The following is a 20076-nucleotide window of genomic DNA, read 5'->3' on the forward strand; positions in this document are numbered from 1 at the left end:
AGTACCAATTTGCAGGAACAAAACCTTCCTGTTTATATAACGTTTTGTCTTACACGGCTTTTGAGCTACTTAACTCACCCCCCCTCCCTTTTCTCCCCTGCAATCTCTTTAAAAACAGATCTTATGACAATTTGTGAATATAAGATTACTCAAATTAAAATGAAGCAGGGACGATAAATCAAGAAGTTTTCAGCTGAGAAGCGTTTTATCCATTAGTAAAGATGTTTTTTGGTTGTTTATGCATAATTTAATCTTCCGTCCAAAAAAAAACCCCTCCACATCTCTCGCAGTCCCATCGGCTTACTGGCTTTTAGACTTACCTATCTTTATTTCATAAATCAGTGGCTAGACATGCATACCATAATTTAAAAAGTGTTCCATCAAGAAATGTGCAATCATCGGGCCATTTTCTATTCTATAATGTGCTATAGCATCAGCTTTATTGTATTGTACTGTTGCTGAAGTGCTCTCATTTTGTAGCTTCAAAGACATAACTTGGCTTACAGGAAGATCGAATATCATTTTGTAGCATCATTACCGCAGTATCAGTTCTGTGGCACCATTGCAGATATTTTCATTACCTTGCCTGCAAGGTAACAACAGTCCAGAATAGTGCTTTTATTTGTGCAACAATATGCCCATCTCTCAACAGTTCAACTGCAGCCTGTAGATTACTGACCAAAACTGAAATGGAAACAGTGCAGAATTTCTAGGAGGGGCTTTGCTGCTTGATACATGAACAGTATTTTGTACGTTCTCCAAAGTTTCATGTGTTCCTCACGTGTAGAGGGTAAATGGGTTAGTGTAACCCAGATAAGTTTGTGACTCGTTCCTCAAGTAGATAAGGGGTGGGTCTTTACTGGTGATTTTGACCAATAGGAGTTGCGCTTGTACAAATTGGTGCAGTTAATTAATATCGTGATAACATATTCGCTTTTTTTTGTTTTAGAATATTATAAATAGTATATTCTGTGACTCTCACAGAAGAGCGTGGTTGAATTGATGAGGAGATTAGTCTTTCATTCTGTTCTTTTGAGGATTAGTTCTGTGGAATTAATTTTGCGGCACAGATATTCTAAAAGCATTCATTATTTGTGGACAAAAATGCTCATTTGTAAACTCAGTATGCTTCATTGCTGTCTGAATTGCAATCATATTTATTATTCATTGCATTTCCAGACTAGTAGCAGTAGGCCAGGCAACTCTGTAGCTTTGATATCCTCCTGTCACTTATTTGTATTTTTCTATTAAACTGAGATTGCTTTTGCAAGATGAGCCCAGTTTGAGATACCACACACATTCTAAATCTACCTCTATCATAGAAAAAAATGAAAAGCATAGAAAAATCTATCTATCTATCTATCTGTCTATCTACCTATCTGTCTGTCTGTCTGTCTATCTATCAATCAGTCGGTCTGTCTGTCTGTCTGTCAATTTATCTACCTGTCTGAATATATGTGAATGGATATTGTCAAGTTAAATATTGACCATATATTAATTGTGAATTGTTGTTGTATATCACAGTCACAGATAGGAGCATCCCTGTCAGTTGCATGGGCCAGAAGCAGAGTGGTGTCACACTCTGGTAGAGTGCAGCAGAGCATTGGGTTGCAGGGTGCCCCAGCCCCAACACACAAACACACACACTCTTCACCTAAATAACAGGCACGTCCCAACTCTGTGTCCCCTGAGGACAGGGCAGCACCGCTAACTGAGCACTTATCAAAGGGGTGATTACACGGACAGGACTCCTGAATCATTCTGTGAGCCACAGGGCAGGCTGACCCCGCCTCACCCTTCCGTTCCCGTTTGGGGCAGGGGTGACTTCACCCAATTAAGGACCCACAGTTCCCCGCTATCAGTAATACGCATGCGGATACTGATAGTACAAAGTCCGTGCAGGTTGTTTTAAATGTAGACTGTCAAGTTTGATTTATTTTTCAGAGGAATATTTTTGTTTCCTTGCAGGCAGCTCACTTTGATGTTGAAGTGCTCGTTGCTGTGTGCACTGTCAAGCGGTATTTATTCACTGTCAAGTATTTGCATGTGCATGTCATGTCTACCAGAGTGCCTTTGTGTACTTGTGTTTTTTTTGTTGTTTTTTTTCTTTGGATTGTGGGATCCCACTGCACTAATGGGTTGTAAGTACAGTACATTGATTTGAAATGGCACAGGTGGAGGGTACTAGCATGATTGAACATGGAAGTGACTGCAGTCTTATGCTCGGAGGCCTTGACTGCTCCTGCAGCAGTGTGAAACAGACTGCACACACATCTGTTAGTCTGAGGGCCGCTCTGAATGAGCGAGGAGGCTCCATTGGCAGTGGAGAGATGTGAGTGAGGGGGGGTGGTGGGGCAGGGAGGGGGACAAATCAAAAGAGGCACTCTAACCCCCCGGCACTTCCATTTTTCCTTGGGGTGCGACCATCGCTTGTTTCATTTTCAAGGTCAGCATCTCAAAGGAGTCCTTGGAGAAAATTAATGATTTTATGGCAATCTTTATGGCAATGGCAATAAAATGACATGTTAGATGGAACAGGTGCCGATGACACAGACTGTCGTCCATCACAAATTCCTCATTCCTCATTCCTCTGCCCATTGCCAGATGGGCCGTCCAACTGAAGCAATGAAGCAATGAAGCTGGCCGTGATTAATTTAAAAAGATTTCAGTTTATAGATCCGTAATGGCGAAGCCATCTCTTAAAAAATCCCAGTTGTAAAAAAAGCTATTTTCTCACATAGTGCATAAGTCATTCTGTGTGTTCCAGATTGAGAAACCCACACACAGCTTGTTTGCGTGAACTGCGAGAAACAAAAAGAGAGACTTTATTGGAAGGGTGGTCGAAAAATACCGAAATATAAATGCTAAAAATGCTAAATAATCAGTGAGGAAAATGATAAATTAGGCATTGGTCTGCATCAATATTGCATATGCAGAGCAGGGCTTGACAGTGTAAGGGATCCAGCTGGTGCATCACATGACCTTGACCGGTGGCTGCCAGGGTGTGGTTCAGCAGCGGATTAGTGCCTTTGGCTGAGGAGGTCTGGTCCATCATGCTCTAACAGGCATTACAGTGGCACAGGTGGGCCCTACACATGCCAACTCAGGACCTGGACCCAGTGCCTGTCATTGTTTTAAATATGCAGGAAGGATTATGTAAGGCTTGACTGGCTCTGCGAAGCTTCACGTGTCTGGGAGTTTGGAGGGAGGCATGCAGCGGACGAGGGATAGGAGTGAGCTGAGCGTGGGTGAGCTCGAGGTTTTTGAAACGTGGAGAGAAAAATGGATTCGTCCCTGAACTTATGAATTTTCAATAAAGCGCTCGTCACGCACTCTGACACAAAAGAGAGAGCTTTTTTTTCTTCTTTTTCTTTGTGTGTGATGGTCATCCGTATCTGCATGGTTTCCAGCCCTCTTTCGGATTGCCCTTTCAGCCATACACTCACGGCTATTCTAAGCAGGCCTTAATGAACCGCCGCTTTAAAAGTAAAAGGTTACATTTGGGGATGGCTGAGCTGAGGTGTTCCGCCGCTCCCCGTTTTTAAAAATATCCTCTCACCCTCGCTCCCCGTATTAATGCAGCCCCCGAGAACAATAGGTGGTTCTTCGTGTATCTCCTCAGGATAATGAGCTGTTTCGAGCAGCCTGCCGCGCGAGGAGGTGCGGAGGGATGAGGTGGTGTAGCGCGCCCGCTTCGCGGCGTCTCAGGGTGCGAAGGAGAAAAAGCGTCGCGCAGCCTCTCCTCCCCGCTACGACACCCGTGCGAACGGCTCCCTGGCACGACTCACCTGCATTGCGGTGGCTGAGCCAGAACCGCGCGTGCTAATGCTTTCAGATGACGCCGAGAGCTAATCTGTATCGGTCTCTGTTCTCTGCGCTTCTTACATTTATAATTAGATTCCATGCGATATTTTGTTCTCTCTCTTTCTCTTCTGAATAAATCATGGGTCCTGGGGTGTTTCGCAGCGAAAGATGGTTATGGTTGAGCGGGGGTGAGGGGTTGCAATGTAATGGGAAATAATAATTTGAAATGCAGTTAATCTAAATAGCTAACTGTGCCCCTATAACATAAGGAATATTTATACTAAGTATACAATGTGGTTTTTAAATTATTTAAGCTGCTGTTTAATAGTGTTTTTGACCTTGCAGCATCATTCACACACGTACATTCCCAAAGGTATCCTTGAGTTGCCCCCATTTAACTTTTCAGTTAAAAATGAATAGAGCCAGAGCAGTATTCAGGACAGTCGCTTTCTGGGGCACTGGCACAACTACAGTCACAGAACTGTATCATGTGGCCCTGTTTGATTCAAGAGGGAACCCCTCCCCAGGCTCACTGGCACCTCTTTTACTCTTAGCACATTAATGAAAAATTGGCATTGAAGGAGCAGCATCTTTAGCATTTAGCCATCACTGAGAAACAAATAAATGCAATCACCTAGAAACATTTTGGGGTCACTATTGTGTGTAATTTGCCGAAACATGGACACAAAAACTTTTGAGGAAAAAAAGTATAGTGCTGTCTCGGCTGCTGGAATTGTGCTTTTCTCGCATGGAATTGTTGGTAGTTGCAGCTGTCAAGAGTGCATAAATTTGAAAACCCAGAAAAAATCCAAGGCAAGGCTTTTTGTTAAAAAGAAAAATGTGTTTGGCACTCTTCACTAGCTCAAACAAACAGTAGCGGCACAAAACCGCAGGGTAAATCTTTACCTCTGAGTGGAGGTTCTCATCCTGGAAGCACGCGCTCGGAGGTAGAGCTGCCTGTCATCCCATTCATTGAGCTGGGAGTTGAGAGACGCTCTGAATGCTCGTCTGTATATTTGTCAGGTCAATTTCCTTCCTGAAGTCAAATATAGTACTTTCCTCTCTCTCCCTCTCTTTCCCTCTGTCCCAGGCCTCTTTAAAAGCTGGTTTATTTATGGTGCGGAACCCAATGTGCTAGAGCAGTATAGTTTTTGCCCCGCTTGAAGAATTTCTGCCATCAGTTTTTTTTGCATTGGCATTTTAAGATTGGTAAGCATTTTTTTCTTTGCAGAGTACAGCAATTTCCAATTGATTTCTTTTGTGCTTCTCCTTACGTTAATTTAACATGAAATGCCAATGCATTGCGAGTAATGACAATTCATATGGCCAATTGCTTGCTCATCTAATTAACTAACCAGCTAAGCTGGTATTCAGAATCTGCCGTTTCATCACTGAAGACAAAGACCTCAGATTGTCTTCTCTTGTTAAAGAGATTGAGATGGCGGTTACAAATCATGATGCCTTTACAGAAGCAATTAGGTAATTATAGCTGGGCTCATTGCGCTCCTACAACAAGCTATTTTGTCTCTAGACACTGTATTCATATTGTTTTTCTTATCAGAGATTCAGGTGGCAAACCCGCATGCCACGCACTGGGGTTTATGTTTTCCTTCTGCCTTAGGCAAGTACTTCTGCATCACGGTTGTGTAGGGTCAAATCGGGTAACGGGCGAGAGGTGAAAGCACTCCTGAATTTTGTGTCCGGGCTGTTGCACCGTCCCAGACACGGCCCGCTACGGTATTAGACTCCGGCGTCCCGTTCTATATTAAGCGCAAATTTTTCCTCTCAGCCACTCTTCCGCTCCGCTGTCCTACTTCCTTCATCCGCCCTTGGGGGAGATGAGCAGGAGTTGAGTGCGTTTCCTGGCCCAGAAGAAACCGGCGCTCTCTCAATGCTATAGCGGAATCGGGGCTCTCTCCAAATCCCCCGGTGCACAAGCCGTTGCCAAGGCTAATCGGGGCTCCCGCGCTAATGGAGATCGTAAAACGGACCGCGATGTTTACATCAGCGGACGAGTGCAATCCAGCAACACATCGTACATCTTCTTTTATAGCACGGGTGTACAAGCAGGCGAGAGTTGTGCTTTCACTCAGATTTTCTTGGGCAACGATGAGCATGTGCGGGGCTGACACTGACAGTAAAGTAAATTTTCTGCTTGCAAATCAAAATGTTTTTTATGTTATGGTTAAGATGAATGAGAAATGGTTAGGCTTTTGCTGAAATACAGCAAATCTCTCTGGGTTACAGATTTGTAAAATGCACCGCACTGTAATTATTCTCAGCGCAGTTTCAGGATTTGAAATGCCTAACTATATGTGTTCTGGAGATTAGATCAGTTGTGCTCCAGAAGAGTTATGAGTTTTCTGGGAAGGCAAATATAATACCAATTGGTGACAGAAAATGTGTAGATTTGTGCTTTCCCTATTATTCACATTTCTTTTTAAGTTTAAAAGTTGAAAATGTGCCAAGAAACATCAAACTGACCTGAGAAAGTTAATAAATAAAGTAAAACTCCGGTTTCACTTTCTCAAAAGGAAAAGTAGGTAGATGCTATGCTCCGCCAAGAACCACCCAAAATAGATGTATTAAAGTTTCAGTCTGTGACAGACTCATTCCTCACTTCCCTTTACCATCTGTCATCATGTGATAGCACTATTGTTTTAGGTGAAATCTTACACACTCTCTCCTGGCAGATGACTGTAAGCAATGTCCATTCTGCCCGAGACAGCCTGGCTGAGTCATTCTGTGCAGTCACTTCAGCCCAAATTTAATATCAGCTGATTATTCATTCCCGGTCTCCTGGTTCCCTGGAATTGATATTTTCTCCCATTTTGGCACTCAAGGCCAAGGGAGGAGGTGTGGTGGGGGAGGTCACATAGCTCCCTGATACAGTACCTCTGATTGGATTTTCGTTATTTATTTCATTATCGGCCAGACACCCCCGCGGACCTCTGCATACAGATGTAGGGAGATGAGACAGTGTGTGGGTCAGCCCCGGTGAAGAAGCTGGCACGGGGACAGCGCGTGCTTTTGGGACTGCGAAGGACGGAATAAGGTCATGAGAAAAGGACGGACTGTGTCACCGAATGAGTCATTTCTGCCGCGTTCAGGCGAGTGTCAGACCCTGCCCTCAGCGCCGGGCAGTGGGGATTCAAAAATCTCAGCTTAGCACAGCAGCTTTCAAAGGGAGCGCAGATGCTTCCGCAGTTTCTAAGCAGCAAGGTGCATTGCTTCTCGGCTTCTGCGTACGCTGCGGGGAGCTAATGTTCTTATAACGCGTACACTACATTCTGCGGTTTTTTTCTTTCAAGCATGTCTGCATATATTACAGTAATGCAATAGTGTGGCCATGCCACATGAGAAAACCTGTTTAATTCACTACGCGTGACTTGAAGCTTTGTGAATTAAAGCTGAATCGGTGAGTCAAAGAGAAATCGCTTTCAACCAAGAAAATGTTGTATTTTGTGCACACACAATATGGCTGGTATGACATAAAGCCCTGCCAACTGCTAATTGAGATTTATTGCAGTGAATTGCTTTTGCAAGACGTAAACATTGAATGAGTAACAGAAGAGAACTGGCAGTCGCGGTGTTTTTGCCATACCGTACGCATGGTGGCCACAAACCTACCGTCTATCTACAAGGGAGGACAAACTGTATTATTTGCACTGTTGTTGTGGACAATGACTATGACCAAAAAGTGTACCTGATTTGAGCAATTTTTGGAAATGATCTAATTTTGTATGTATGTCAAAAAGTAGATTGATAGACAATATAGAGAATGATGAAATCCATATACGTTCATTTTTAGGAGGGAAATGAAATGACACAGTATGCACAACAAATTCCATGATCCTTGAGTAGCATATACTGGTCTGAAAGCTGGTTAACATTCATATCGGGAGCGATAGTAAATATACACTCTTTCAGACATATTTATAGCCTATGGCCTGTATTTGATTTCGCATTTGTCCTTAAATTTGACCTACAAGTAAATGCAGGCATTACACTTTTTTCTTCACAAACTGAGTTTGGTGAGTTAGTTTTAATCCCAAACTCGCCAAACTGGTTTTGTGGGGGAAAAAAGTGTTTTTGTCAAAGTTGGGGACAGATGATGATTGAATCCTACCCAGTGTTTTGCAGTGCTGCCAACAGAAAACAGGAAGAAATAAATAAAGGAAATACTGCTTTTCGATGAGTTTGCAAAGATTATAGGCTATGGTTTCCAAACCAATCAACTGAGGAACTTTATAGTCTTCCTGCAATAGCCTTCAACTTGGAAGCATATCACAAAGAAAGAAAGAAAGAAATATAGAAAGAAAGATGAATCCTGACAATAGGCTTTCAGGCATTTTGGTCTTAAATCCTCAAAGAAGGCACATCCATCATGGACATTTGGCTCCAGGGAGCACGGGAATGTTCATGTTTCTGCCTATGAATTTGTGCGCAAAGCTAGCTCATCCAAGAATATGATCCCGCATAGGAAAGACTTGGTGGGTTTAATTGGTTACTCTCATTCCCCCTCTGTAAAAAGCCCCCGCATCAATCTACCATGGCAGGTTCCCCCGCTCACTCTGTGCTGTGGTGTGGGCTAACGGGCCCAGTAGCAGCCAGCACAGATGGAATCGCTGGGATCGCCCCAAACAATCAGCAGTCATTCCACCCTGCTTGCCGCTTTTTTTTTTTTTTTTTAAACGCAGGATTGCACCCATTTGCTTCCCGTGGGGAACTAAATGAGAAATTCGGTGGGGAGCCACAGTGGAGCGCAGTCTTCTGGAGCCGTGGCAGTTGAGCTTGCCCTCAAGCGCCCGGGTTCCTTCGGCCGTTTGAGGGGGAATCTGTTAGTACCCTGGGCGGTGCGATGCTTGGCCTTGTCTCCCGTGACTCTTCGAGCTGTCAAAGGGAGCCTCGTTAAGCATCATTTTCCGGTCCATTCAACTGGCTTCACTTGTCTCGCTTAAGAGTGTTTTTGAGGCACCAAAATGTGATAAAGTTCTCTCAGAAGTTCATCGTGTTCTAGTATTTTTGGTGCCTCAAACGCCTTTACGCAAGACGAGTGAAGACGGCTAAATGCAATGTCTTTTTTTGTTTGTGTGCGTTGCTGTCTTTGCACCTCTTGTGCTGACATTCACATTGACCCTGTGTGTGTGTTTCTTTCGTCAGGGCACTGACGAGGGGGACGTGGATAAGAACAAGTGCTGCACGCTGTGCAACATGTCCTTCACCTCAGCAGTGGTGGCACAGTCCCACTACCAGGGCAAGATCCATGCCAAGAGGCTAAAGCTACTGCTGGGGGAGCCTCCCGCCATCAATGGAAAAGGTACACCTTGTGCCTGTATGTGTGTGTGTGTGTGTGTGTGTATATACAGTGGGGAGGTGAAACTGAGTCTTTTTTTTTTACTGGCTAAAAAACATTTTTGGTGCCATTTGGCCGGGTTCTGCAGCTGGCCTCAGTGATCACTGCACCTAAAAACACATCAGGAACTTGTTTCTAATTAAAGTGGCTGGACTGAGATTTGTGTAATATGCTGGTCTGCCTGTGTTACTTTCAGTGCAGTACCTCATTTTGCATTTGGAAGGTCAGCCCTGCCTGGTAATTCCCACACCTCAGCTGTGTCTCTTGTATTGTACCCGCCCCTGAGCTATTACCTTCCAGTGCTTAGAGAGGAACCTGCAAACTTGCTAAATTAGCAACCGTGTCAGCGGACGGGCCAAACTGTCATGCGGGCGTGCACTCTCAGCTCAAAGGCCCCAGGTGCCATGCCGTTCTGCCTGGCCGTTGCCAAACATTTTGGCATGCTACCGACATCTGTTTGCGTGAGATGGAATGGCTGGCAGAGTCCTGCTCTGAGCAGACAAATGGGCACTTGCAACCGTTTCAGCAGACTATCTTCTAACAAGGACTTCAGCACAGTGCAATGTTCTGATACAAAAAAGACCATGAATTTTACGGTAAAAGGCTGTAAAATTTGAAGGTGCAAACCTGTAAACAGCTGAAATGTAAATAATTGTATTATTTACTGTGAAGCACTGCAATGCATCTAACATTTGTTAGATATACAGCCAGCTACCCTATGCCTAACATATTGCTATCGTTCTTTATATGGTAAAGTTCCGACAACCCAGTTGCCAGTATTTCCGCCCCCCCCCCCCCTTCCTCCGTGAACACGGCAGCAGGTGCAGGCAGTGTTCGGGGATGCCAAATATGCGTCTTTTTTTGGGGGGGGGGGGGGTGCAGCTTGTGTCGGCTGGCGAATCAAGGTCCGTCATATCTGCGGGTGGCTTATTTAGATTTAATTACAGCTCTGGAGACCTCGGGGCAGAGAAAACTTGGCCGCCATTGTGGACCACAGCAGCTGCTCACCCCCCATCCCCCACCCCCACCCCCCCAAAATCAGTAAACAAATTGGCAGTGCAGAGCATAATGAAAGCCAGCAACAAGGGAACTCTTGAAGTGAAAAGCACTTTTACTTTATTAGCAATTCACACCCCGGCTGCACACCTGAGACCGCATTATTAACAACATTTATTTATAGATGCCTCCTCTGAAAGAATTAACCTTTGGTTGGTATGTGTGTGAGATATTGGCAAACCCTTGTCCTGTGGAACAAATTATATTATCGTAGCATTTGGTCTTTAGCAAGCTGCATAAATAATAGTGTGTGGTTAATTTTTTATTTTTATTTTTTTTTTTTGTTCGTTAACTGTTGCAGACAGTATTCCAGACAGCCTCAGCGGGTGAAAATGGAATGCTATCTTAAACAACGACCTTTTGAAATTGCAAGCGGAAGCCCAGCGGGATCCGTGTTGCAGGGGTCTTCTTAAACAATCAGTGGCATCGCTGCCTTAGGGCCCCGAGAGGCTGCTATAAGAGTGAGGCAATATAATCCGTTCTGTAATCAGCTACGGTCCCCCAAACCTGCACACCTGCCGCTATGCAAGGATCCGGAAGTGTTGCATTACTTTACGTTGCAATAATGGCATTTACTGCATCTTGTGGGAATGGATGTGGCTGTATTCGAGAAATGTAGTCCCATCTCTCCCTTCAATGGGTCTTGCATGCGCATACAAAAGATATACATACTTCCATATCAAGAAGTGCATGTGGAATTCTGTCTATGTAAATATGTAAATCTTGGTCAAAAGCATAAATAATTGTGACAGTAAAGCATTTATAGAGGGAGTCTCGTGTAATACAAACTGACATTATCACAACTAATAATAATAGACATGGGGTTCAGATAGGCTAAAGCATGCCATTTCTTTAAAAATGGGTTTGAAAATATACAGTACATGGCATCTGAGCATATTCATTTCTTTCCCTTTGTACAAATGTCCACGTTGTTACTAAGCGGTTAAATTTAATGTGCATTAATGCAGATATATGTACGTAATAATTAACCAGTTAGCACTTTTTGCTGCAATGCAGCACTGTAAGAGTAATTTAAAATGATTGGTGTTGAGCTGTGCTGTTTAGATGGTACATCAGCATCTGCAGTTTCACTAATTTGTGAGAAATGCAAAGACGTTGATCTACCTCTGAGGAGATGTGAGATTTACATAATCCCTTTTTCATTTTTAAATCTCAGGAGTATTTTCTCTCAAATCCCCTTTGTAAAATTGCCCCCGCAGTTCAGTCGACCTTTTATGGTTATAATGAAATAATTGCAAGTGAACTATCAGTCCTCATTATTAGCGTGCGTGTGTGCATGCGTGTGTTGATGCGTTCCTGCATGCGTCTGTGACACAGGGCTAATGAATTGTGTAAATGCAAAATATCTTTATTTACCTCATTAGTGTGGAGAATGTGCATGAGAGACCTTTCTAACCCTTTCTCACCCTGGGCACCAGGCTTATTTGTCTTCCAGAGACTGTGTTTGAGGGACACGGCCCCCGTTCTCCTTTTTAATGTCATTTCACATGACAGGGTTGCGGTATCAGGGGCGAGCCCATGGAAGGCCCGTGTTGTGTCACCCTTTCATTGCACATTAGTGTCCTCTGTCAGCCCGCCCCAGGTGATAATTGACCCAAAAAAGAAGAGCTTGAAAGCCCCATAGAAAGTTGATGTGCCGCCGCGGCTGGATAAAAACAGAGCGAGAGAAAAGAATGGAGAGAAAAAAAGAAAAAAAAAGGTGACTGGCCGGAAGCCTTCTGAGAGGGGGTGGTGGTGGGGGAGTGGTGGCTCTAGGTGATGGCGAGGCTGTGTGTGTGTGTGTGTGTGTGTGTGTGTGAGTGTGTGCATGTGTGTACAGTATGTCCAGTTCACAGTTTGTCTGTGACTAAATGTAGAGAGTATTTTTTAAGATCTTTGCTACCCTTTATACATATAGGTCCCTTATGCCAAAATGTCCCCCTTGGTCTAGGTGTACATTGGACCTCAACCTATGCGAAGATTAGGTGTCTCATGTGTTTGAGCTGGATATCATTTAACTTTAAGGAGGGAGGGAGGTAAACAGCATCCAGTTTCAGCTGGGGTGATTAACCAACTCATCTTGCAGTGTGTGATTGATGCTCGAGGCCAGCAGAAACCCCTCTCAAACTACCTAAACCAATGGCGGGGCCAGGAGGGTGGCGATTAGTGCCTCCCCAAAGTGACGAGGGATGCCTCTCCGCTGCCGTCCACGGCCATTACGGTCGTTGGCCCTTTTGCAGTTCGTCTCTGCGGGGTGTTTGTTTCTGAACATCGCTGCATCAGCTGCCGGAATGTTCATTTGTCCAGTGAACGCCTTCCAGGAACACACCAGAGAGGACGGCAACTGAAATGAATCAAACGGCTGAGCACATTATTGCGTGGCGCCCTGAGAGCTCGCTGGGTATTTAAAATACCGTATTCACGTCGGAGTATTTAATCTTGGGCGGCTGTTTAATTGGATGTGCAAATTTAGATTTTTATGGGGATTCGCTGTCTCGTCCTAGATAATGGCGCTGCACTGTTTGCAATCACAGCGCACTGCATTTTTTATAGAAGCTGTCATGATTAAAATCATACAGGTAGGTACCGCATATAGTGGGTTGCTAAGGGAGATAGTTCTGGGAGTTTCCGCTCACTGTGACTTTACTGAAAATTGTGGAGGGAAGATGATACTGTTCCAGTCCATGCCCACAAACATTTTTAATTTTAGAGATTAGAGATTAGGCGTCTGGCCTGAATTAAATAATGCAGAAAGCATTTCTCTTCGACTAGGGTTGAGTTGCCCCGGAAAATAGTTTGATGTTTTTGTCACGACTTTGCAGCTTCGAAATCAGAACTCCATTTTCCCCAGGATTCTTAAAAAGTGTTTAACGTAGACACTCCAGCGACTGCCTCTCCTCTCTTCCCAGTGCTGACAGATTCAGTCATTAGCTGCACCATCTGTGACTGGCGGTTTGAAACAGGAAATGGCAAAACTCCCGACTGGGAAAGAGGAGACACAGCCATCAATCTCCATGACACCCTTGCATGCATCAGACAGGACGGCTCTCCCCTCAACTCGATAGGAGGTCAAAAGCACCCCCAATCTAAAAATTTCAACGTATGTCTCCTACATAATATATATAATATCAGAGAGCCTTTATTTTACATTTCCTTTCTGGTCAAGCATATTTTAGAATCTGTGTATGTCGTTACAAAACTGAAAGGCAGTCCAAGATTTTGATCCAAATGCAATTCATCAAAGGTGAATTTTTCGGCACGGAACAAAGAGAGTTTACCCCCTCTCCTCCCCTGTCACTTCACCCTGATAGATAAGCGCTGTAAACTTTTTTTTTTTATTTCCAACTCGATTACGGTTTTGCTGTACCGGTGCGTGAGCAGGTGATCTATCTGCAGTGAATGGGAAATGTCGGGAAGATAAATCTGGCAGATTTCAGCGCTGTCTGAAGAGCGGAGCTATTGATTTCTGCATAAGGAGGGTTAGTGGAGTGGCGAAGTGCGGTCGTCGAGGCGGCCGTCTCCACGGAGACCCTGTTGTTTCAGATGAGTTTGGTCAATAAGCGAGAAGAAAGGATTTTGTTTCCGCTCGCTCCAAAGCAAAGCCACTGGGAGTACAGTGAGAGCTGTGCAAAGAGAATCTGTCACACATGCTCATTGTGGAGGTGCATTTTCATGTAAATCATAAAGATTAGCACTGGTCAGTATGACAAAAAATTCTTCTGTGACCCATTCCTCTTCTCACTGGCATTAATTCAAAATACACAGATATTAATCCAAATCTTTTCCATTAAAGGCACAGTAAACTATAAACATTTTGGATGTAATTGCATCCTGTATGCAATCAAAAGTGTGCATAGCTAATATCCTGGTTAAGGAGTGTGCTGCTTTTCCATGTGCTGGTGGTAGTGCTCACTGAGTATTGAAATTCTCATCTTTAACTAAATACTGGCTGCTATAAATAATAACATAAATTACTTTAATTTAGTTTAAGCAACGTTGCCAGGTCCTCTTGGAATTAACAGGCTCTATTCCAATTTCCCGTTTTAGTATTATTCATTAGATTAACAATCAGTTCAGAATCTTACTTCTTAGCAGTCGTGTCATTAAAGGCAGACATGTTGATTCTAGGAATGATTATCCAACTATGTGTCAAAATAAGTTTGATAATAATAATAGTAATAATAATAATAATAATAATAATGTTATGCATCATCCTAGGCATGTATAGCAAAGGCTAAACTGACAACTTAATCGCTGATAATGTTGAGTGAGAATTTGAAGGATTGACTGTGAGTGTAACAAAATACGAGTGACACCACAAGATAAATCTGACTGTTCTCCTTCATCCATCAACCATCATTAAGGCCATCACTATGAGTTGTACAGGGATGTCCGTTGAGAGTGTGGCTGAAGGAACACTGATGAGTCATGTAGCAGATCCACTGTGTTTATCTGTATGAAGGCTTCCAGTGCAATTTAGTGAGTATGGAGAAAGAAAACACCATGCAGGATGAACCCACAGAGAGTCATTTGTGGCACACCTAGTGAGAGAAAGCAGCTAGTGGTCTTTTGTGAGCTGAGATTGAAGAGGACGAGGCGACACGGTGTGAATGTGGTGGTATAGACATATTTATTTCAACAGTCTAAAATGTCATCGGACATCTATCAAATCTGCTGTAGTGACACGTGTAGTGGTCAAATCTAGACATGAAAGCAGCGAGACAGACGCAAACGCGAGGTATCGCCCTCGTGCTTTAGACCCAGAATCCTCACAACCTTGAGCTGCCGGTGCAGTCACACAGCAGAAAGCCATCCCTCACTACAGTACCAGGAGACATATCTGGTGCGGACAAACCTGATATTGCACGCCCGTGCCGCCTGCTGCAGCTAAGCTCTTATCTGAGGGGACGTCCTTATAGCGCATGTTCGGGGAACTTTGAGAGATTAGCTATTCCCCTCCCCCCCCCCGGGTCTGCAAGGCATGCATTCTCAAGATAAATACTTTCTCAAAGCCGCAGATTTAGCCTTGAGAAAATATTTAGACTCCTCCGAACAGAGCCGCGAGAAAGGGGGAATGAAAGCCCGAAAAGGGGAGTTGTTGGTGCCGACGCACAGCACCTCCATCCCTTTGTTCCCATCCAACAGATGCTTTATGCATCCGTCGTGATAGCTCAACGCTGGGTGTGAGAGTCTGTGTACGCGGTTTGGTTAGAATCAAATGACTTTCTAATGGGGAACCACTGTGAATGGGTCAGATGAAGCATGAGGTTTCCTGCGAGATGCTCATTTCTCTTCCTGCTGTCCGTCTTGTGACTCATCGGCCCATTTGAACATTCGATGATGTATTATGGCCAAAAGCCATTTGGCTTTATTTCATTGCAAGAAATGAGGGAAAGAACGTAAACGCACCAGACTGGGATGATAGTCATTAAATGTGCAACAGCCTGTGTGATCAATAAGGATTATTTCATTCAGTGTTGTGCTGTCTTATTGCTGCATTAGTCATTCTGCTCCCTTGAATTCATCAGAACTTTTGTATTTCCTAAAAATCTAAAATATTTATTTTCATCTCAGCACATTCATCTTCTGGGCATACTTAAGGAAAACTCAGATGTCATGTACTGTAAGCACATGTCACTGTGCGTTATTTATTGCAAAGTAAATTTTAAAATGGAAATGTAAAATGTGATTGATAGTGATGTTCCCTAAACCCGTGCTGCAATCCAACTCTTACAGGGATTTGTATAACTTTCTTTTAGATATGCTGTATGAAAAATCAGCGTTCATGGCCACAGTGTCTGCTATTTGTACTTTTTAAAGTTTCATAATTTCACAGGCATCAGATGACTGAGAGATGGTGGACACCAGGTCCAAGTGAGTCTAAGATGGGGGATCAAGCTTGTTTTTCTAAATGAAAGCCCTGCCATGTTGTAAATTGTTGGGCAATAACACTTTCCAAATAAGAGAAAAGGGGTTTGCCCCCCTGCTGTGAAATGTCGCATAAGGAAAAGTTTTATTTGAGGTTCTGAGCTCTGAGTCTTTGGCAACGTCTTGTGAGTGTAAACAGTTGATTAAAAATGGAAAACCTGCAATAAAGGCCTCTGGCATTACAGTGTGGAGAAAATGAAGACAAAAAACTTAATTTGTGGTAGAAAAAGGGGCAATGATGGCCCCATTTCTGAGCTATAATTACGCTGGAATAGATAATGTACCCACCAGTGAAATTATATTGAGTATGCCTAATGGTCCTTGGCATTATGTGCATTGAGTTGCCATGAAATAGCGTTCTATGGCTTAATTTTTACAGTCATGATTTCAGATCTTTTCACACTACTGTACTTAAAAGTTTCTGCACAGTTTATTTTCTCCATGAGCAAAGCTGCTGACAGGAACTAATGCTTGATTGATTGTTTCCTTTGAAATTATCAGCTTTGACAAATTTTTGGATTATCGCCTCCAGTGACTTTTGTTGACAAAAGTCACTGGGTGGTGCTTAGAAGCAGTGCTGTCATTTATTAAAATCATGACTGGTCAATTGATGGCATGGCGAGGATGTGTGTGTGCTTTCAAAGAATCGCATTAACTATTAGTAGTTAATATGATAATTTAATTTATCATCCTAAATGGCAGATGTAGCATCGTGTTGATTATTTTCCAGAGGAAAGGACCTCACGAGGCCCCACACTAGAGAGCACGACCAGATGGGCATCACTGTAGTACAGCAGACACGCACACTGAAGGGGCTTTTCCGCCCAGGCAAGTGGAACAAATCCCTCCAGTGAGAGAGCGAGAGTGCTGCTCCTGCTGCTGCTGCTCCTGCCGCAGCCAGCCATCGCAAGGCTTTCACAGACGGGGCAATGAGACGCGGAGAATTTTGTCCTCAGTCCCTCCGTGCAGCCGTTAAAGTTTTCCTGAAGGACTGGCCGCCGTGGCTTGGATCAGGTCCCTGGACCTCAGCCAATCGCTGTCTTGCGAATGCATTGTTGCCGGGCTATTTTTGAACGCTCCGCGAAGGCTCGGATGCACCGCGGCTATCTGCGGTCCTTCAGGCTCGGAGATTTTGAATAGCTCTTCAAAATGGAGCCCCGTGCGACAATGGCCAATTGTTTGGGCTTGCGCTTCCCCAGACACGCCGCTGCTTTTTTTTTTGTTTTTGAGGAGTCTGGGGTCCCGTTGGAGCGGCGCCTTCACTGGAGAGCCATTCCGATTATTTCTCCTGTTTTTCCCTTTTAAGAAGGCACAGCGCTGATGCCAGCTTATCCCAGAAACTCAACTGTGTGCGGAATATTTCAGCTTGTTCTCTTTCTCACGGTCGACCCCTCTTAAGCAGGATTTACACTCTTTAAAAACATAAATAAAAGCAGCAGAAAAAAGTAACCAGAAGCTAAATAAAGAATGACTGTTCTAGATTATAACAAATCACACCTCAGTCTTTTTTTCCCTATAATCTACAAATTCAAAAAAGGCAATGCAATGATAGATATTTTGGTCCAAACCAGAACTTGTGTTAAAATCCACCGTGTACTAAAGCTGACAGTCCAAGCCATTCACAGTTTTTTTATGCCTTGTAGCTGGTCCTGGTCTGAATTTTCACAAGCATTTCTTATTTCCTTTGGCCAATTAATTCAGAAACCAAAAGAAATGGGGAATCTGAAAAAGATGAATTCAATGACTGGTCAATGTGTGAATGAAGTCCAGCTTTCATCGTTTATTTTAATAGTTGCCATCATGCCATTTTATATCTAACCTTCAAAGTGGCACTCTAACAGCAAAGGATAAATGTTGAGCTGAAGGAAGCTGAATGAAATTTCCCAGTTTCTCAGTGCAATGACAGAGGTTTTAAAAAGAAGCCCACAAAACTGAAATATTTGTTAACGTTTTCTGTACCACTTCAGTATCTATTTTTGTTCAGCGCTCCTTGTGTTTTCCAGTAGTACTTGAATCAGTTTAGAGGAAGCGAGAGTAGTCTTTGTGCAATCAGAACAGAACCTCAAGCCATGCCTAATAAACCCTCCATATCTCCTGTTTGATCAAGCAATTATCAAGAAAAATGAGTTTTCCTAATGACATCAGCTGTACAGTGGCATAGTATCTGTACATGGAAGCAGATAGTAAGAAAAGAGTGAGACAGAAACCATCACCATCAATTATATCAATAACCGTAAAAGATCAATTACCATCAATGTCACCTGGGGCGACATAGCTCAGGAGGTAAGACCGATTGTCTGGCAGTCGGAGGGTTGCCGGTTCAAACCCCACCCTGGGCATGTCGAAGTGTCCTTGAGCAAGACACCTAACCCCTAACCCCTAACTGCTCTGGCGAATGAGAGGCATCAATTGTAAAGCGCTTTGGATAAAAGCGCTATATAAATGCAGTCCATTTACCATTTACCATCAACGTTTTTGAGACTACTGATGGAACAAAGAACACTAAAGGATGTTTTTTCAGTCTGCGTGCTATAAATAGGTAGATGCTCTTGTTGTGAATGCTTATCCACTGGCACAGAATCCCTCTCACTTGGTGATATTTGTGTTCAAAGGGCTTTGTGTCTCGCTAACTGCTTCAATTTGGCAATGTCATTTCTTCTGATAATGAATGTCTTTTGTTGAATTTTAATGTGATTTCCTCAGCAGGACGTAAACTCTTGATGTTACTCTGTCAAAATGGTGCATGTGAAGATGTGCCCCAAATCAAATTACAATTACTCTGCGAGTTTTGTTCTGTACAATACGCACAGCATAAAGTCCTTGGTACTGCTTGGTACTAGAAAATGAGAAACTAATCACCTTGTGTTTTTTCCGATGAAGATTAGGTATCGCATTAGGTTAGTGCTTCTTGAGGCACATCTCATTAATTTCATTGCTTCCAGGAACATATTTCTCATTTGCTCAGTGTGGAATCTGGAATGCTTCAATTAGCCATGCAGTTTGGACCAGTTTCCCTGTGCCAGAGGAATGTTTTTTGGGCCTGAAAAAGACAAGTAGCATCTTTATGTAATTACCACTTCTTATCTTGTGATTAATCATGTACTACTCAGATGATGTCCAGCCCCACTTATTGTCTTCCTCCACAAAATCTGTGCACTTCACACCTTTTGATTCCAACTCCTACAACCACTTAATTCTTGCCATCACTTAGATTTCTAGCTCATTGCTCTAGTAGCGGCAGTTAATTGTTCCAATTAAATACTGTCTGTTGCACCTGCTCAGTTGCCATATCACCATTACCTTCAGAGTCAAAACAAAAGTGGGGAACAAAGTACGTTAAGACTGCTTGACTTTCAGAACTCCTTTGTGCAAGCCAAAGGCTTTATTCTACCTGTCCTATTGTTTTCAGTTCCCTGGATTCTTTTAGCCATGCAGAACTAATGTGCCTTGCCTGAAGGACACTGCATAATAGACCTGACGACAGTGCGGGAAAAAACTTGGGTATACAGAATGTTATCTCGATGAAATCCCAGCAGCACTTGAGTTTCTGTCGATGATACAAAATCGTGGCACTCGATAGCTATCGGATAGAGGGTGAATTTTAAAGGTTTAAAGGTACACGGAAAGGTTGAGCCGCTCTGAAAAAGCCTGAAATGCAGCAGGGAATAGCAGAAGTATCCAGCCTTCTTAGACAGAAGTCACTTTTTCCGGCACTCTCTGTGCTCCTGTGACAGCTGTTCATTTTTAAAGTTCAGGAGGAACGGGATGCTCGTCTCCCTTTAGCATTAAGGAGTCTTTTTATCGTGTGTGTCTTATCTGACAAGACAGAGGAGCAAATTTAGCATTAGAACATTATGCACCCTGAGAGCCGCTCCTCCTTGTTCTTGCCCTTTTTAATTGAAGGTTTCTCGGCTGTGATTAGAACTCTCGCT

At 43.5% G+C, this 20076-nt stretch overlaps 1 protein-coding gene across 1 annotated transcript in view; it reads left to right on the forward strand.

Moving 5' to 3' along the window:
• Positions 1–20076, forward strand: part of LOC118237337 (zinc finger matrin-type protein 4-like) — an 86398-nt gene that overhangs the window by 42172 nt on the left and 24150 nt on the right. The window contains exon 4 of the mRNA XM_035435938.1: positions 8968–9124. Within this exon, the coding sequence (XP_035291829.1) occupies positions 8968–9124 (157 nt within the window). The remainder of the gene's footprint in view (positions 1–8967; positions 9125–20076) is intronic.

The sequence above is a fragment of the Anguilla anguilla genome, chromosome 10 (assembly GCF_013347855.1).
Source record: "Anguilla anguilla isolate fAngAng1 chromosome 10, fAngAng1.pri, whole genome shotgun sequence".
NCBI lineage: Eukaryota > Metazoa > Chordata > Actinopteri > Anguilliformes > Anguillidae > Anguilla > Anguilla anguilla.